This window comes from Nipponia nippon, unplaced genomic scaffold (assembly GCF_047370975.1).
Source record: "Nipponia nippon isolate SJK-2023a ecotype South Korea unplaced genomic scaffold, ASM4737097v1 scaffold_8, whole genome shotgun sequence".
Classification (NCBI taxonomy): Eukaryota; Metazoa; Chordata; class Aves; order Pelecaniformes; family Threskiornithidae; genus Nipponia; species Nipponia nippon.
The window spans coordinates 38,192,069-38,212,366 of NW_028262402.1; the positions used below are offsets into that span (position 1 = coordinate 38,192,069).

General features: G+C 42.3%; 1 protein-coding gene across 1 annotated transcript in view; it reads right to left on the bottom strand.

The window, feature by feature from the left end:
* The window catches only part of TRPM6 (transient receptor potential cation channel subfamily M member 6), a 101,764-nt gene that overhangs the window by 69,504 nt on the left and 11,962 nt on the right, over nt 1–20,298 (bottom strand). Inside the window, exons 3-4 of the mRNA XM_087742814.1 lie at nt 6,884–6,963; nt 6,011–6,049 (exon numbers count right to left, since the gene is read on the bottom strand). Coding sequence (XP_087598940.1) covers nt 6,011–6,049; nt 6,884–6,963 — 119 coding nt within the window. The remainder of the gene's footprint in view (nt 1–6,010; nt 6,050–6,883; nt 6,964–20,298) is intronic.

Sequence of the window (20,298 nt, forward strand, 5' to 3'; positions counted from 1 at the left end):
AGAAAAGCACTTTTTGATACCCAGAAACCATGAAATTATGTTTGCACTCCAGTTTTTCAACACAGGCAAATTACATTTGATTGATTCAATGCTCTGCAAAAGCAGACTGGTGAAGGAAGCCTCCCACACTCTTGGGGAATTAATAACTCAATTAAACAATTTTATTCAATGGAGGATTAAAGAGTGAAGCCTAGCACTGCAGAAAGGACTTGAGTTCTATTGTCACATGTATGATGATAGTTAGCTAGAAGTCAGAAGGCAATAGGGACTACTGAAAATGCCCAAATTTTTGTCAAGTTAATTCAATATAGATTAGCTAACCTAGACACCTACACCTTTTCCCTAGCTGAGACAGATAGTAGGATATCACAGAAATCCAGGGACTTGCCAGAAGGAAGTCAGCATGTGCTCACAACTGGATCCTGGAAAAATGAAGAGGAAATGATCTAGCTGGGGGGGGAAGCCTCACAGAGGGGTTTTTATCGCTAAATTACTCTATCCAGAAGTATTGCCCATTCTGCCTCACTGCATCCTTCCACAACCATTTCCACTGTGGTGGTGGCAGAAAAAAAACCCAGAGATTATCAGAGGGGGCACAGGAGCTGCTGAAACAAACTATTGTTGAGCCCAAAAGCAAAACCCGTTGTAATTTTGCCTCCTTATAAGCAAACCAAGACAAGCAGGTCAAGGCTCATGAACTGAACAAAAAGTATCCAAGCTGGAACTTGGAGAATAAGCCAGTCACACCAAGTCACTTACAGATATACAATTAAATTACTATTTCAGAAGAGTGTGAGCAATTGACACAGATGGAAGATCATTGCTGACATCATGTTGTCAAATGACATGCGGACTCAGAATCCACACTCAGAGTCACTAGAGACACACCTAAACTAAGTGCTTCAGAGCAATGTAGCTGCAAAGCAGATAGCACAAGGGAAACCTATTTGGATAAAATCTGTCCACAAAGCGCGCAAGACCAATGACTATACTTGTTTAAAACTCTCCCTGCATACCGCAAAGGAAGGACCAGAAGAGACAGTTTTGATTTTATTACTGGTCTTCAGAAGACAAATTTCTTTACAGCTGAGCTATTAGCTTCCTTGCTCCAGTTTTTTCTGCTTGCTTTTTGGGGGGACTCCAAGGTAAGAGACAGCAAATGTCAGGAAAAAATTGATCTTTAGATGAAAGATGAGAAAAAACATAGATATCCTGTTGTTCTTTGGTCCCGAAAATACCTTGTGGTCACTGTACTGCTCCTAGAGTGGTCTCACAATTAACAAGACCTTTCATCCAGGAGTCATTCTGAAAGACAAGAGAGCCAATAGCTGTCCCAACTAAATACATTACCTTACATTACTCAATTAGATACCACATTACTCCATCTGACTCAGCAAATACCAGTGCTTGGAAGGACAGCACTGAAAAGCAATCAATCAATCAGGCTCATCATCAATGGATTACATTTTCTAAAAATCTGAATTAATTTCAGCCCATCATCAAAATATGAGCACAGAATGACTATCAATCATCTCACACGTTACTGTTCCTTACAGGGTCACATCAGCAGCCCCTGCTAGAGCAGCAAGAGCCAGAGCAACCTGCCTTTTCAAAGCTGAGATCCTACAGAACGGAACTAACCATCTGACAAGACAAATCAGTGCAGTAACCTTAAAACTGAGAGGCCAAATGAACACTGAACTATTTTAGTAATTAATATAATTTGCACTATATACTTAATGTTTACATGTAAATGCACGCAGAAGTAAACTGCACTCAGAAAAGCTCAGTTATACTCAGCAGGCAGTGGAGGAACTGCACATAGACCTAACACACAGGTGTGCAGGGTACATGCAACTGCTTTTACCTCAGAGATTACCACAGCAAGAGGTATGAACTCAAAAGGACTGGTATTTCCCAAATTGCTCATGCTCTGCTCCAAGCTGGCACACTCGCTCTCTCTAGACATCTCACAGGAAGGGGCACGGTGTTAAGGACTCCTGAGGTACCTGGGAGGTCAAAAGCCAAGACTAAGAGGCTCTCACGAAGGCTGAGGAAACCAAAGCAGAAAATTACACACAGATGTTTGGGTTTTTTCTGTAAAGTTTTGTGCTGTGTGCATAGTGACACGGTTCAAGGAGGAGAGGAGCTACCAGTCAGGGATGATGGTGGAGTCAGGATCGCCTGGGAGCACTTGATCCGCACGTGTCCCTGGGACCTGTCAGGCTGCACCCCAAGGTGTTGAGGAAGGTGGCTGATGCCCTTGTGCAGCTGCTGTCCATCAGCTCTCAAAGGTCATAGAGATCATGGAGGTCCCCAACAACTGGAGAAAGGCAAACGTCACTCCTGCCTTCATAAAAGGACAAAAGCCACTCTGAGGAACTGCAGGCCAGCCGACCTCCCATCAGTCCCAGGTAAAATCAAGGAGTGAAACCTCCTGGATCCCATGTCTGGGCACAGCGGGGAGAAGACAGTGACAGGGAGCAGTTGGCAAGGATCTACCAAGGGTAAATCATGCCTGACCCACCTGACTGCCTTCTGCGACAAAATCCTGGGAATGAGAGGAGCGCAGCAGATGCCATCTACCTCCACTCTAGACAGGCTTTCAGCACTGTCTCCTCCAATATTCTTGTACCTGGGCTGTGAAATTACAGTCTGGGAGGGACGACACATTGGCAAGCGAGGACCTGGTTGGGTGGTGGGCTCACAGGGTGGTGGTTATGGGTCAGACACTGCCTGGAGGCCGGTATCAAGTGGGATCCCCCAGGGTCTGTGCGAGGCCTGTCCTGTTCAGCATCTCCATCAGTGACCCGGAGGAGGGGATGGAGGGCATGTGCAGCCCTGGGGAGGGGGCAGCTGTGGGACATGGCCCTAGGTGCTGGTGGGCAGCGAGATGAGCCAGGGCCACCCATGTGCCCGGGCAGCAATAAGGGCCAGTGGTGCCTGTGGTGGTGCAAGCAGGACACGGCCCAAAGGCCAGGGGAAGGCAGGGACTGTCCCTTCTGCTTGGTGCTTGTCAGACCCTGTCTGGTACTGCCTCCAGTTTGGGTCCCCAACACAGAAGAGACTGCAGCAAACCGAAGGGACTTCCGGGAAGAGTGCCCATCTCAGTGGCGGATGGTGGGGCTGGAGCCCTTGCCCTCCGAGAAGAGGCTGCAGTACCAGGAATGGTTCAGCTGGGAGGAGGGATGGTTTTGGGGGCATCCAACAGCACCCTCAGTACTGACAGAAGGGGATAGAGGAGATGGAACCAGGCTCATCACAGTGATGTGTGGTAGGAAGGTGAGAGGCAGTGACACAACCTGAAACATGGGAGGCTCAGCTGGAGATAAGGAGAAGCCTGTTCCCCAGAAGGACAGCCCAGCGGTGGAGCCAGGACCTGGGGAAGGTGGGCTCTCTCCAGCCTTGGGGGTTTCACGCCCCAACTGGGTGAAGCCCTGAGCAGCCTAGTCTGATCCCCCAGCTGAGCCTGCTCTGGGCAGGGGCTGGGACTGGAGACCTCCCCAAGTGCTTGCCAGCCTGAGTTATCCTGTGATCCTATGAATGTATTATATACATTGATTCAAAGCATCTTTCCAATGACTTTACCTTCTTTGACTCAAAGGCTCACTAAGTTACTAGTGAAGGAGGGAGCAATGTCAGCAACACAAAAACAGACTCTTGGAAAAGCCACACTTTGAGCAACAAGAGGAAACCTGGAGGGTTGACACCAAGGTAAAAGTAACTGCAGTAGCCAGATTACAAAATCTGGTGCCCTAGCAGGCAGCACTTTAGAGACTGTGTCCAAAAATATGCCCCAAAAGTCAGATATAGACACAATTTATGAGAACATCTCAGATGTGTAAAGATGCAGAAGTTTGGCAACACATTCCTGAATATTCGTGCAGTGAGATTCATCTAGGTGCTGTCTGGGATGTGCTTGTGAGTACTGCACTGAAGAGCAGATAGAGGCCATTTCAACACACCAGGAAAGTATGGACAAAGGTGCCAGTAAGTTACTCAAATTTGATTAGCAAATACTAAATGGAGTTATTCTACTTAGTATTAGCAAATAGTTGCATAACCTACTCATAAACTGTTCGCAAACCTTAGAAGTTCTCTGCAAGTAAGAAATCATTAACAGATTTCATTTGCCTACAATATTAGATCAAATTATAGTAGGCATCAAGTACATTCACATCACTTTTGGACTCCTGTGGAAAATTACAGAGCTCAGGAGACCTGAAACGTGTTTCATTGCTGATCTAATAAATACAATATAACCAGTTATAACACCTGTGTGAAAATTATTTCTCCATGCTAGAACAGAAAAATTCTCCTAGAACAAAGCTTTGGGTACACCTTAAGATATACAAGAACATTCATTAACATTTGGGAAAATGTACTCGCAAGATAACAGCTGACTGAAATGAACATCAGACACCCACATACATTCTGCATATATAGACAGACCAACAAATAGGATTCACAGGAATTTAAAAAGCATGAAAATGCTCAACAAAAAGTGAAAGAAACAACTACAAGATAAAAAAAACACAAAGGTACGGAATGGCTTTACAGACAAAGAAAAAAACAAACCCACCCTGTGGGGTGCACATTTCCAGTTTCTCTTCCTCCCTCTCCCACTGTAGTATTCACATTCATGCAGCTAAACTGTGTTTGATTAGGAGGCTGATCTGGTGGAAAGCTAATCTTGGCTTGGTTTTCCACCCCAACAGGTTAATTTTCATGCCAATGAGCTTCCCAGACCAAATAACAACGTGGTCACTCTGCAGAGGGAAGGGGGACAACTGCAGAACTGCTGTAGTCTCTACATAGATTGGATTAAACCACCACATTTTGAAGCACAAGTTAACTTCAGCTTAGATATCCACTTGGCTATCTGCCCGTTAGCAGGAAGCATTAAAATCCTCCTTGCATTTCTACTTCCAGAACACCTGCAAAAATCTTTGAATCTCTGTTCTTCTGCCCTAAAGCAAAATAAACATGCGACCATTCCCTCAGAGGGAGTTGTCCCTTTCTGAACAAATGCCACACAGATCATTTGCCTTACTTACAAGGCCAACATCATTCTGTATATTGGCCCTTTACAGTGATCTGATTTCAAGGAGTAACTTACTTGCTTTTTGGAAAATGTGACTCTTGTTTCACATAAATCTCAGAAGCAAAATAAAATGTGAAATGAAACATAATGAAAAAGCAAATAATCATGCTCATGCAGATGACAGGATTACTTAGCATCAGCTTGCTAGTCATTAGTTATCAGAAACTCATTTTCTGTTGCTTCAGCCTTCAGAGGCCTTTAACACAAAACAAATCTCAAGGAAAGTTAAAATTTTTGTTCCCAAGAACTGATAATTTATTATCATAAACATACAGTATCAAAACTTGTTTGGGAACACCAGCTGGACAACAAATGTTGGATTGAAAACAACTAATTAATACAAGCCACAAAATACTAGCTGTCTGAAAAACCCACACATGATTTAAAAGCACCAAAGTAATGTAATTTTTGTTGCTCGCCTTCCCAAAAGCAGGGACTCAGAACGCCCACTGTAGAGAAGATGAAAAAATCTTCAGAAAACCTATCATCAGGGATGTTTCTGTTACCCTGTTTCTTCTCCCTTTATTTTGTTCTTCCTCTTTCTGTAATTCTTACTGTTCTCCATTAGTTTCGTTTCACTCTTCTTCTTATCACCCAGGATACAGCTGGAATTATCTCCCATTTAAAGGCACATTTCTGCCTTTCATTTCTCAGGAGAAGATTAAGACAAACTCATCCACACAAAGTATTTGGATAAAATTTTCTACTGCAAATAATTTAAAGGTTATCATACAATTTATTTTACCCAGATCCATGCTAAACATTCTCCAGCACACACCCAGAAATGCTACGCTGACAATACAAGAGGAAGGTTATTTTTGTTGTCGTTACTTCCTTGACTAGGAATGCCCATCACTAACTTCAGGTCATTATACAAATCATAGATATATATTTATGCACTCCTACCTGATCAAATTCTGGCACACCTGGCAGCCTGCAGGACACCTGTGATAATAGATGGATAATTAATGCATGCTTGTATAAAAGAAACCATCTGTAATGGTATTCATAAAATATCAATTCACCCATGAAAAAATGTTTATCCACAGCATTAAAGGCTGTGTCCTTCTGCACTCACCCCTGGAAGATGTACTGGGTAACTTCAGTAATTTGTTTGGTGTTTTACATCTCAGACTGCATGTCAAATCTGCGTTTCACAGATGAGTTCTCTATCTTATCTGCTCTACACTATTCAGGTGATCAAAACAATATGAGCAAAATTACAAGTTTACATCCCCAGAATGTGGTCTCACTGAGTTTATTTAGGCAACGCCATCCACTAGATACACAATCTGGGATGCCAAATTATGTTTGCTTTCTCAGGTCCTAAAACACAGGTTGATCTTTTCCTTACTCTTTTCACACTCCACACCAGCCTGAGCAGAAACCTCTATCTCACAAGACTGTGATCAGCAGCAGGCATTATTCTGAGGAAGGGAGAAAATGGTGGTACTGGGTTAAGAATTCCTGTGCAGCAGTAACTCCATGTAACTCAGTCTCTCAACTGGATGCCATACCACAATTTTGGTTATTGGACTGAGAGCAATACACCTAAGAAGCCTAGGAAGGTCAATTGTTGCCAATTTCTAGTTCAAACAAACAGCCTCGTTTAAAATGTACTGGTGACAGTATTTATGAAAACCCTTAAACACCAGCAATCACCAACTGGGGCATTGCAAAACTGCAAAGAACTTCATCTAAGCTACACACAACGCCCATAAAAAATTACTCTGATTCCTTCTAAACGTAACAGAAAGAAAGTGAAATTCATTGTTTTACCTGTGAGGATCTTTTGAACTGGGAATGATGTGTGCACATTCTCTTTTACTGAAGACCTCTTCAATCCAAGATTTGGGGGACTGAAAAGATATTTCAAATGTAATTGTATTCCTGAACTCAAGAACATAATGCCAGAAATTGCACTGTAATGCCTACATGGCTGTAGGCCCATAACACATAACTCAGAATGATTCCCATCATGATATGAGCTGAAACCAAACACTATAAGCTGAAGCTACAGCTCTGAACAGTCCTAGCCCTTCACTCCCAAGCTTTACCCAGCTCCACAGAAAGATCAATATTAAAATTTATTCCCACCCCTCACTAATAAACATGAAAATTATTTAGAGAATCTGTCCAACACATGTACAATGGAGGATGTGGTAAGGATGTCTCAGAACTGCTTAAAGGACTGCACTTCCTTTCTGGCAGAAGACTAGCAAATGGCAATTTTACTAAAGCTGGAAGTGTCAAAAAAGGCAATATTTTCTTTTTACCTGAAAGAGATGGTTGATTCCTTCTTTTATTATTCTTAACAGAATTAAGAATAGATTCATCTTGGTTATATGTTTGCTGAACTAAGACTACAGTGAAATGCAAAAGCAGGAACCAAAGACTAGACCTAGCACTTAGACTGCATGTCAGGTGGGTGTTTTCCACTGGCCTCCTGGGACACTGTGAAAACTGTTTCAGTGAAGCCTGAGTAAACCGAACAGTCGCTGTGGTACACAGATTTTTTTAAAAGAATCTCACTGGGAGGCTGTGAACCCCTTTCTCTTCAGGTCTATCATGACCAAATTCCCTGAAAGGAATAATAGTTTGTGGATGCTGAACTTTGAAATCTCTGGGACTGAATTTAGTAAACACTGGAAGCAAAGGATTTTTTCTTGTTGTCAAAGTGAACTCCCTCCACAATGAAATGGGCAATGGACAGATATTTTATCATAAAATGTAAATACAATTAGACCAACTATTATTGTCTCATTGTTTCTCATGTTAATCTCACTCTCTGTCTATCTATTGTGTGCCTTATGCATAGACATCAAGCTCTCTAGGACAGGGCACAGCAGGGTCCTGGTTTATGATTACGCATACAAGACAAACAGTAATCAAATAATAAACATTGACTCCTTATTCACTCCTCATGTTTAAAAACAATGGTTCCTCTGCAAAATGTCTACCCTGTAAAAATACTTATCATAAGTACTTGTCTCCATACTTGGTTATAAAATGCATCTTTGATGCAATGAGTTAGAAAAGAATTAAATTCATGAGAATGCCAGTAATTCAACTTATTAAGAGTACTGCTCGGAGCACTTTATGGATGGAGTTCAGCAATAATTCTTATAAAAGAGAATAGCTCTCTTTTATCTCCTGAATGCAATTATGATCTTTAATAAAGCAGGCCCGTTTGAGGTTTTTTTACTTCAGCTTTACATCCCTAAATACGCCTTCATAATCTTCCTGCCAGTCATGCAGTTATGGGGGGCCATGAGCTACCTGAGTGAACTATCGGCTTGTCTGCAGGTGGAGACCCAGCTTCCACCAAGACTAATGGGAGTCCTACCTTTGGTTTCAAAGTACTCTGAAACAGGCCCCCACTGCCAAAGATGAAAGGGATCATTAAAAAGCAGTTTGCTGGTATTGGTGTGCATGCATATTTTTCTGGGAGCAACTAATTGAATTGTGTCTGGTTGAGCTTCAAATGAAGGAGTAACAGTGTGGAAGATCCTCAGGGCTGGACAGAGCATGGGCACACAAGAAAATTAATTATCTTAGAAAGAGACCTACTGAAGACAAGGTGCAAAAATTAAATCCAGAGAAAAACCTTGGAAACAGTGAAGCAAATTTCATTACCTGAGGGCAGGTACACACTGCTCTCGAAAACCTTTTGGTAGTACTCACATTAGCAATCAGTATTGTTTCATGCTTCCTAAACCACTTTATTCTAGTTGTTTGAGCTAGCAAGCAAAACAGTGAAATGTTTCTAATATTACAACACTCTGGGACTCTGATTTTTCTGAAACCCATTACTATTTCTGGTAATTGGTTTTCAATCAGAACTAGGGAACAGAAAACCTTTTTATATTATGGGATGCCTTGAATAAGAATGAACTTTACTGAACTCTTCATGAACAGGAAAGGGTGTGACAGAATGACCAAGAGGCTGACAAGCCTCACGGCATTTGCTGAGGCAACATGCTCAGCCTTACGAGAGAAGAACAACATCCAACTGCCATCACTTTGATTTAGTAAGAGCACTAGTCGTTCAAAGTAATTTTGAGCAAGCTGTTGGCATCGCCAACAATCTCAGGTAACTTCCCCCGAGCTGCTTCACCTCCAGCATGACATATTTTGGTAATCAAACGTTATGTGGCTGTCTTTCCAGGTGTGAAAGCCGGCATTGGAGATACACTGGAGAGACCAGTGTAACAGGGAAGCATTGCACCAGCCTAGGCACCAACAGCAAAACATGCTGCCAGCTGAGCAAGGCACTGGCACTCCACTAATTCACATGTGAATACATTTGAAAAGGGGTGTCAAAGAAGATTTTATCTCCAAAGCTCAGTGTGCCTCATCATAAAGTTACACAATACAAGATAAAACACAAATCAATAATTTTAAAGGAGGAAGAGGTCATCTGGTACCCAACAGCTGTTTGGTGTGGTTATTTCAAACCAAAATATAACTTACAATCCTCAGGAATGGCAATACACTGTGTGAGTTGAAGTTACATCATCTAATGTGGGAGACGAAAAGGCTTCTTCTCTACTCTCAGCTTTTTGAACATCTAAGCTGTCTCCTAAAGAACACACCTTGTTTCAAAAAATTCTCTTTTTTTAGATTTTGGAGGGCAGCTGGGGGTTAAGACAAAAATATGAACGTGTAAAATTCTGGGTATTTTGTGTATCCTTTTTCAATTTGGTCCAAAAGCATCTGTGTTTTTCTGCAACTGAGGCAGCAAGGACAGCAACCAACACAAGCCACAGCTGATCAGGCCACTCCAGTCACAATGGGTCGGGCTCAAGGTCCTACAAAGCCAATGGAACAAAAATCCTGTAGCTTCAGGTCACGTGCCATGAATCTAATCTTGCTACTATAGAGGTCATTGACAAAATTTCAATTTATTTCAGACGAACAAGATCACTATGAAATTTATTTGACCTTTGAATCTCAAAGCACCAAGGATGCACCTCACCCAGTGGCACAGAGACTCCCCTAGCACAACACTCATGTCAGTTAACTCCACTGCAGGATTCTCAGTAAACAGGACTAAAAACAACATTTCAAAGTGCAATTGATAGAATACTGGGAGTTTTCACCATGCCCTGCAAAGAAACATAATATGTTCCCATACAGATACTTCAACATTAATCTTTGCTTATTTACATAAACAGTTTGCCAGTGTTGCCTATGCTGTGCTCTTTCACCTCCTTGCTTCCTGTAATTTTTACATTTAAAAAAGCAGTACTTAGACAGCATATCATCTGTATATGATCCTGATGAAGCCTGTAACTTTAACATTTATTTTCATCTCAAATGATGAACATGTGAATATAGCAAAAAACATCACTTGCAAAGTCCACCATTTTTTTTCTTTAATGAAGTTCCTGAACAGATGGTACTACTTAAATGTATATATATTGAAATTCCAATCAACCACAGGAAAAAATAAAAGACAAGACCACACCACTGTATTTCATCTTGTGAAGCACAAATTTCAAAACTGAAACACTGTGAGATGCAACACATTTACCATTATTCTTAATTTTATATAACGTGAAATCTTCACTTAGTGTGTACAATTTACACCATAACAATAACATTCATTTCTTAATCTAAGGCTTTACTTAGGTTTCTAAGCTAGTTGTATAATCAGGAAAAGGGTTTTAAACCTTCATGCTTTTTACAATGATCCATGACTTCAGGGCTGGGCAAGTAAAAATGAAAAGAGGGGACTTCTGAACAGCTGTTTGTTTGCTCTTGGTTCCTAGCTTTGTAAAAGACCTCTGTAACATTTATATCTCCTTTCATAAAACTCTGGCTAACATTTCAAAACTGTTGTCATTTAATTAAACTTCAACAACAAATTAAAATTTCTCCTGTCACTACAGTGACGTACATGTACCTCAACCAGCATCAACCCGTATCCTTTCTACGACCAAACCCTGAAGGAGACAAAAACACACCTACACCTTCCTTCTGACTGGCAAATTTCTGTTCTGATACACAGAAGACCTGAAGCCAAGTTTATATTGCAATTTTCCTTCTGATTTTCCTTCCAGAAAGTCCTGAGACCTTTGTTTGGGAGTTTTGCCTTCTCATTTCTCACCAGTCTGAGGATTAGGATTGCTGCTTATACTTCCCTGCCACAGAATAGGCTTTGGAGATTTCTAGACTGATTTAGTCAATGGAGTGGCAAGAGTTTGGCTCTGAAATTTAAGCCACATGAGTAGTTTTTAGAAAATTGCTTTTAATCACTTCTCCAATATCTTTAATGTCTGAGATCCTTGCATAATATGGTATTAAAGGGACACTGTCGGTCAAACTTGGTTAAACATTAGTAATGTTCAAAAATTAAGCTTTCCAGATGTAAAGAAAGAGATCAGAGCATAAAATTTAGAGAAATACCTGCTCCGCTCATTTCTTTTGAATCCTTGCTGATGGGCAGTGAGAGCAGACAAAACGTAAAAACGCAGCCTAGCACTGAGGTAATCTGTCCTCCAAAATCCAGGGGTGCTATCAGCGAGGTGAGTGACCATGCCACCGTCCCGCCAGGGTCATCGAGCAGCTACACAGTGCCTGGCTCGCCTGGCTCACCTGCCTCAGGTCACAGAGCAACACAGCCCCGCGATCACCTGCTGCTGGTGCCCGCATTGCTTTCATCACCCACCCATCCAGCGCAAACGGGTGAATGCTTCCATTTTTGCTGCTGCTTTCTTCTGCCCCAGCCCACCCCACCCCCTCGTAAAGGACTTGCCAGAGTCAAAGCCATTAGATGCACTGCACCAATTAAACACTGATAAGGAGAGGCTAATGTGCATTTGTCCTGCTCTGGAATTAGCTTCACTAAACCACCATCTGCAAGAAACATTCAGCCCCTTCAAGACCAGACAATAAGCACTGTTCATTGGTTGAGTACCAAACTCAGGAAAACTAGGTTACACTGTCAATACTAAACAACAAATTTTTAGTAACATTAGCTGTACCTATGTCCCCTTTGGTGTCAAAGGCACACATTTTGTAATGAAACAGCATGCTGCTCCAGACACTGTTCAATTCCCTGCAAAAGGAAATCAAAGGGCACACATCTCTGTGTCAGAATAATTTGTTCCATTATTGAAATACAACCATTTATTGGACAAAACAGCAGCAACTGCCTTTAATGACACATTGCAGATGCACACAGGGGCAGATAATTAGAAATCATATAATGACTAGCCAGTTTAAATAACAGGCTAGTTCATTTAGGTAAAGTACAGTCATGCTGGCAACTAGCCAGAACAATCAAGTTACAAGTTGCTTACTGAAACTGCAACAAATTTGTCCTGATAACAGAGTGCAATAATTTCTATCTTGTGTCTTAGCCAAAACACTACTTCAAGAGCTAAAAAGTGCTGCCAAGCACCTTACCTGACTCAGGTCTGTACACACTGTGTGTGTAGTGAATCCGCTACACACAACCACTTTCCTATGTAACTTCTCAAGACTTTGGGTTTTCCTAAAGATCTTAACTATTACAGCCAAGATTTTTTCATTGCTGAGCAGGTTTGGCAGAACCTCAGAAAAAAAAAAAAAAAGTATAGTTACACATCATGTAACTCTTTTTCCGGTTAAGAAATTGTTACCCTCAAAATGATTAAATGAAAACAAATACTCATTACATAGCAAGAGACAATCGTGGGGGTAATAGATTTGCCTCAGGACTCCAGTATACTTATACAGTACCTGTAAAGAACCTTTACTGCTGATGGAAAGAATTAGAAATACCCAAAAGATCCAAAACTAACTTTCAGTGCCTGGGAAGGAGGGAAACATAATTTTCAGGTGAAAGCATACCTGTAAGAAGTCGGTGTAGGGCAGTGCGTGACCAACCCTTATTCAAATACACAGTGAGGGGAGGGAAAGAAGAACTTCCCCTTATTACAGCCACTGAAAAAATCCAGCCTCTGGGTTCAGCACAGTGTCCTAAAATATCTTAGATCCTTTTAAAAATTAACTACACACAGAGCAAGTCACTTGCAAGAACATTAGATACCTGAAATGCAGCCAGAGTTCTTGTAAGCTAACACTCAAGACTATTTCACAAGAGCTCAGCTTGTAAGCACATTGGTATCTCTTGAACTCTTACCCCTGGAAACTCTTCCTGTTCTCTAAAAGCGGAGGTGGACTTGCAGGTATCATCATTTTATGCATAATAGTTCTTAAGTGAAAAACAGACTTCAGCAGTATTTCTGCATCCCATGGCAACTGGTAAACTACTGCCAGCATTTAAGAGATTTCCAACTTAACAGGCTGTCTTGGATAAGCTTTTCAGGGCAGGAACTTTCTGGTTCAGCATCCACTACATGCATGCTGATGGTATGAAGTAATATAACAACTGATTGTAACAAAGAACATCACTTTGGATCCATGAAGGGTAGAAGTGCATTGTAAAGCTCCAGGGTCATGTGCAATAAAGTATTAACCCAGTGTGAGGTTTTCAACAAACTCTCAGGTCTTCTAGAATTTCCTTGTGTTCAGCCTACGTTGTCAGAGGACAACAGCCTGGCTTTGTAACACTGACATGCCGTGGTTCCCCTCACCTCCATCACTACAGTACATCAGTACATCTGTAACTAAGGAGCATCTTTGCTCTTCCAGTATTTCTTATCTACTCCTTTGCCCAAGTGTTCAGGACTCTGCACATCTGTGGAAATACTGCATTGTAAGTAACAGAATTTGCAAGAAAATTTTCATCACTACATTTCAAAAAGACTTACAAAAATATTGTGCAAATAATTTCATTTGAATGCTTCCACTGTTGTTCACCATGCCCAATTATAAGACAACTATCAGTTAATCCCAAACTGCCTTTGCAGGCAGACTGCAGATTCAACAGCACTGAAAAGTTACTCTATTTTCCACTTTTAAAGATAACACCTAATTTCACATCACAGCAGAATTTCTGTGATTATTTCCTAGTAATTAATTCAAACACATCCACTGTAAACATATTCTCAGATCTGCACGGATACACTACCTACACTAACAGAAGAGAAGTCACCTGTGCTAGCAGGGGGAAATGAAGACCCAAGTCAGAGAGGGATAACAGAGCTTGTTAAAAATCTTCAGTCATACTGAAGAGAGATTTTAGATTATTTTCCTTAGCACAAATGGAGCATGTCAGCTTCTCAGAAATCTATAAATTCAGTCTTCAACCAACAGCCTGCTATGGCATTGTCTTTCATGTTTATTCAACTGCACTTAAAAGCTAAGTATGTATGCCTAAGTGCTTTTCTGGATTGGGGCCTTACATCAAAGGCTCATAAAAATGTTTCCAATATTTCGATCCCAAACTTAGACAATAAAAGAAAAACTCTTTGACTGTAATGGGCTTTCTAACATGTTTCTTCTGATCTCAGAGTAGACCACACAATGCAATTGGAAGAATACTTCTGAACACAAATAGCAGTGGGGTCATGACAACAACACGCGGGAAATACTAAGTACAAAATTCTCTCCTTGTCAAAGAAGCTCCGGCTTGACGCCCAGAGCACAGAGCTAGCCAACTGACAGAAAGCTTAGCCCAGTCTGAAAGACAAGGCCTTTAACTGATTTATTACTTCTTATTTTTTAAGTTTATTAACTAATCAGTTAAGCCTTTCTGCTATCCCTGAACATGTAATGTTTTGGAAAAACACAACAAACAGCACTGCCCCAAGAGCATGCCCAGCTCAGGGTGCAGGTGCTCATGGAGGGACCCCTGGTTTGCAGCTGGAGGGTCCAAGCAGACTCTCCTGTCCCCCTGCACAGCCCACGGCACTGGACTAGAGGGGGAAGACGAGAGAGCCTCTCACCTTAACAATTCTGCCAACAGCCCAGGCTTTTGCAAATGAGCTAAACACAAGAAATCTCAAATCACAATTTGTTTTCCTCAGCCTTACCCTTGAAACAGGCCCCAAAAGCATTGCTAAAAATCCTATATTGGCATTAGATAGCTGCAAATTACCTAAAAACAGGTTTCCTGGTCCATTCCCAGACTGAAAATGACAAAAAGTCTCTATGACATGAAACATAATTCGCCCTTCCGCCTAAAATAGGCCGCTCCAAAACCCACTGGTCTAAAAGCACAGTGATCATTGAGAAAGTTTGGATCTGGCTGTTTCATAACTGTGTCCCATACAGGCAATGAAAAAATCTGTGCTCAAAGCTGATGGCAGCTACCTTGCTCAAAGCTGGCGTTTGTCTTACATCGCCAGCATTAGAATACAATATAATACTGTGTATCATCTCCTCTTATAAAGCCAATTCAACAATAAGCATAAAATGTGGATTATTTTAAAAGCTAGTTATAAAGATATAGAAAGACATCTAAAGATTTTAATTGATCGAAAACAGTTCAAATTGCAGAATAAATTACAAAAGACACACAAAACTTTTGGCAAACAAGAGCAGGCACCAGTAATAGAGCAAGAAATGGCAAATTAATCCAAACTATATTTGCAAATTATTATAAATCCTTAAATATAAAATGACCTTATTTTACTATGTCTCTTTCGGAGACAAAGGTTGCAGGGTTTCCTTAATGAACGCTCCTGTCTGTCTCACTGACAATATTTGGAAGTCATTAATACCGTTCATATCCCAAAGAAAACCAAGCATTTGGTCTTCTTTTATTAACTAATGCAATATAATCAGAAAATCCCACAAATTCAAGGCAAGTTACATATCCCCTTTGAAATGATCTTATTGCGAGTAATTTTAAAGAAGTGAAAATCCAGGCAGCCATAAGAAAATGATGCTTCAGGAATATTACTCAGACGGTCAATACAACGCTTCAAGTCTTGCTCAGATTTCCACTTTGGGATCACTGGAAGCCAGTGCTGCTTCTTTGTTCAGCACTTCATGTTAGCAAAGAGCTAATCAACTTGCTATTTTTGAAACTGGGTCTCACATACCTGGCACGGAGCGATCACAGAGGTCAACCACCCACTGCTGTTACAAATGCATTCCTCCATCAAAGGATTCAAAATTATACAGCACAAAGCTCTTCCCAGTTTAAACCAGGAGGAGGAAGAGAAGAAAATTACTTGCTGGTAAATTTCAGAGCTTTCTTTTGTTTGTTTTATATTTTTGCAACAGGGGGATTAATATTGACTAGAGAGGTGACTCTCTGAAGACAGGATATATCTAAAGTGGAAAATGAATGCAGTTCGCAAAATTCAGCTGGAGGAAGCATGAAGGGCCCCAGTAAGTCACAGCTTAGTAGCAATCTGTATTAAACTGTAATACTATGAAGTTTAAAGGATGTGAATGACCCACACAGCTCACCTCTGGAGCCACATGACTGTTCATGTCACTCCTATCAGCATTGCTCTTTTTGCTCCATTGCTTGTCTCACACGGTAATAAAATCTTCATGGGCTTAACAGCCACATACAGCAGCCCTTGCACACACTGCAAGACAGGCAGACTGTCACAGGACTGAAATCCCATTTTCCAAAGAGAGAGGGAGCACAGCTCAGATGATTTCTGAGGAGGCTTAAGGCATAGTCCCACTTCTGCGTTTCCCACCCGACTGTGGCTCACCACTCTCCTTGGGTCTGCTACCCCACCACCTTGCAAAAAAAAAAGCTTTCCTTTGTGGTGCTGTCTTGCTTTTAAATGTAAGTCACACCATTAACCCACCAAATGCCGCATACCCACAGAGAGCTGCCTTGACCCAGCTGAAGGAAGAGCCAGCCACGGCCTGGGAGCAGCCACCGGGGACTGTGGGGATGAAAATGTCCTCCTGCCCCTTTGCCACTAAGGCCATCTGAACACACCCTCGGGCTCACCACTGGGTCTTTCCGCACCTTTGGCCCTACGTGCCAAGACATATTCTGCGATGCCAGCCTTATCACCTGGTTTGTTGCACTGGAGGTTGCAACAGCAGCCAAAGGGACCCACAAAGGCTTGGGTTTCCCTGGGGCCGGGCAGCGAGGAGCAGCTGTCGTTGCTGTTTATGCTGGGCTGGACGAGACGACCCGGCAGCCATCGCCACTGTGCTCCTGGCACTGAGCTGGGCTGCGACTCCTGGCCCCCACCACGCCAGGCTGCGCTCGCAGGCGCACTCCCCTGCAACCTAAAAGGTCTCTGCCCCATCCTGCTGCCAACTCCTCTCCCCGGGGTGGCAGCCCCAAAGCCCGCCCAGCCTCCTGGGAGCACTCCCTGCTCACCAAGCTGCCTGGCTGCATTCGTGTTCGGACGGTCTCGTGAGCTGCGCCGGCACCAGGGGTGAGGGAAGGGCTGGAGCCAGGGCAAGGAGTGCACTGCAAGGAGCAAGGACAGGGTGAGCTTGCAGAGAGGGGTGAGGTTGCACAGCACTGCCAACCAGCCTTTCCAAAATGCTGGTAAGCCGGAGGGCAGAGGGATGGATGTATTTCATAAGCACTTGGGATGTACTAGTAGAAGCTCCTCTACCCCTCTTTGGGGGTTAAATTGTGCCAATAAAATGTAAACAAATGCAACAGTTTATAGCAGTAGGGCTGTGATCAAACCTGGGATTGTCCCACCCCAGCTCGGCTGGTAAAAAATTTACATCCGCAATCCAACCTCAGCAATGCAGCCTAACCCAACTAACACTACGGTCACAACAGGCTACCAACCCTTTACAGATGTGACCGAGTCCCTCATCACCTCTGTGTAATCCCTAGCAGTACACGGCAGCTAGGTAACCACTTTTATAATGAAAACATTTTATTTTTTGACGCCGCAGGGCTGGCACCAAAGCACAGCCATGGCTGTTTACCAAGTTCCAGACCATTACACCTGAAACCACTGAAGGCTGGGAGGCGAGCGTCTGCCCCGTCACAGTTCCTGTGCAGAGCTTCATCATTACTGACAGTGCTGAAGAGGGCTGACCTCAGTTCTCATCACTGAGACTTAATAACCAGCAAAAACCAGAACTATTCATTTCATTAGCAACCCAAGGACATCTGATTTGGTAACAGTGAGAACAAGATGTCACACCACCAGTGGGTTTTAAAAACTCCTTTTTCTGACTTGCATTTATCAATGTGCAGCACGACAGCACCCAGTTTCAGTCCCAGTGAAAAGAACAGCAAGAAACCCCAGAAACTGTTTTTAGATGCCTCCTTCGGTCCCTGTACGATGGATAGAGTGAACTGGACAACTCAGAACGTGTACGAGCAACTGCGCTACAGCAGAGACACAAAGCAACGCCAGCCTCAAGGAAAGGATGAAGACAAGTGCTTAATAAAGCCTGTCTTTCTTGAGGCTTAAGCAGTTTACTTAGAGCTATGGCATCTGAAAGGGGCCTCTTTTCTTTCTGGACTGTCAGGAGAAGGTACAACCAGCTCTCAAAAACTGAGGTAAAATGTTGATGAGAACATAAGGCAAAAGAACTCGTAAATCAAAGCATACAGAGTGAATTACAACGGTTCACCTAATATGCATGTTACACAGAAATATGTTTATGTATTACAAGAATCAGGGAAGCTTTACACGACAGTTGATAGAGACAGTCTGAAAACAACACAGAGGGAAGATCAAAACTTGCTAAATCAAGGCCACTTCAGCTTTCCGTTATGCTGTGAACTGCCTGAAGTCTCAAACTCATTAGTGCAACTCTCAAAAAAATGGATTACCCCGCTCGGACCTACCACCTCCCCAGATAGCATCCAAAAGCCTATAGATTGACTTGTTGGGGGTCACATGTGGGGGACCCACCTCTTCAGCTGACATGGTGCTACTGAGTGAAAAACAAAGTTAAGATTAACTGAGCCGTGAAAAGGCAGGATGAAGGAGTGACTGATTTAGGAAAAGAAGTAGGAAGAGTATTGCACATAGTTCACATGAATTTTCCTCCTGGGAAGGTTTTGTTCAGCTTTGGCAGATGTAACCAGATTAGATCCATGCTGATAAACACTGGAGATGGGATACAGGAGTCCAGCATGGTCTCTGCCATCCTATTTGTAACACCAGTCACGTTCAGAGTGGTGTTCATAGCAACGTGAAGGGATTGACCACCTCTTCTTACTGCTGCAGCCTTCCCCTGACATGTACCACAACCCCACTTTAAAGGCAATACTATAAATTGAGGATGATTCTGGCCCCATGACAATTAAAACCTGTTTTCTATTATCTCTGGGCACCTGCCACTGTGGTTATGCAGAGGTGAACAAGAACTCCTTGGGATGACAGAGAAGTGACGTGCTGCGGCTGCTCAGCCCCTGAGGTTCTCCACAAACAAAGCGGCCAGGAGGTAGACAAAGTTTGACTGGCCCCAGAGGGACCTACGCTCTTACGTGCCAACAATATCTTTTAAAACTGGGACCTAGGCACATAAATGGTTTAGACGTTTTTGAAAACACTACCTGCAGCCCAGAGTGGAGTACTGTGTGCACTGCACAACTGGGTGCATGCATGGACAGACAGACATTTACTGAGACCTCATTTTCCTTTACAAGCTGTAGAAATTTTATACTCTCCTACCTTCTGCCCTTTTAAAACTACTACATGACTTTTTGCCTTCCACTTTGGTGGTCACAAATGGGGGGGGGGGGGGGGGGGGAAAGGTAACAATTATCTTCCCCCTGTTCCTACAACATTTAAAAAAAAAAAAAAAAGTGAAGGTGGAGCTGAGAGAGAAACATCTTTCTCTGGTACGGTTCTGTACGATTCCTATGTTTTCTTCCTGATACTGGTTACTTCCAGGGGAAACATACTTCAGCACATTCACTATTGGGTAATTTCTGTGCCTGGACCTTGTAACAGCCAAGAAAGCTTCAGCATTTGTCCCTTATCAAGCCACAAAACAATTAAGGAAACTTTGGTTCAAATATAACTTGCTGCTTATCATGTTTTTTAATAATACTATATAAGCCTGTTATTACTTTAAGTAAGGTTATTATGGTATAATATAAACTTACCAAAGAAAAGTCTGTAAACTGATTTCACAACTTCAGAGCATATTTTTCATTAAAAAAAAACCAATGATGATGCTTCCTTGAAGTCATTTTAGCCTCATACCAGTATGAGCTTATTCTTATAGGTAACACTGCAATTCCCCTGGAAGGTCCAAAATATACTAAATCTCTAAAAACTGGCCACTCCATTTTGGTACCAAGAAAAGCAGTTTGTGGTTTAACTTCAGGTGTTCACAACTTAAAACACTAACTCATTTTTTCTTAGTGTATGAGCAGATACTCT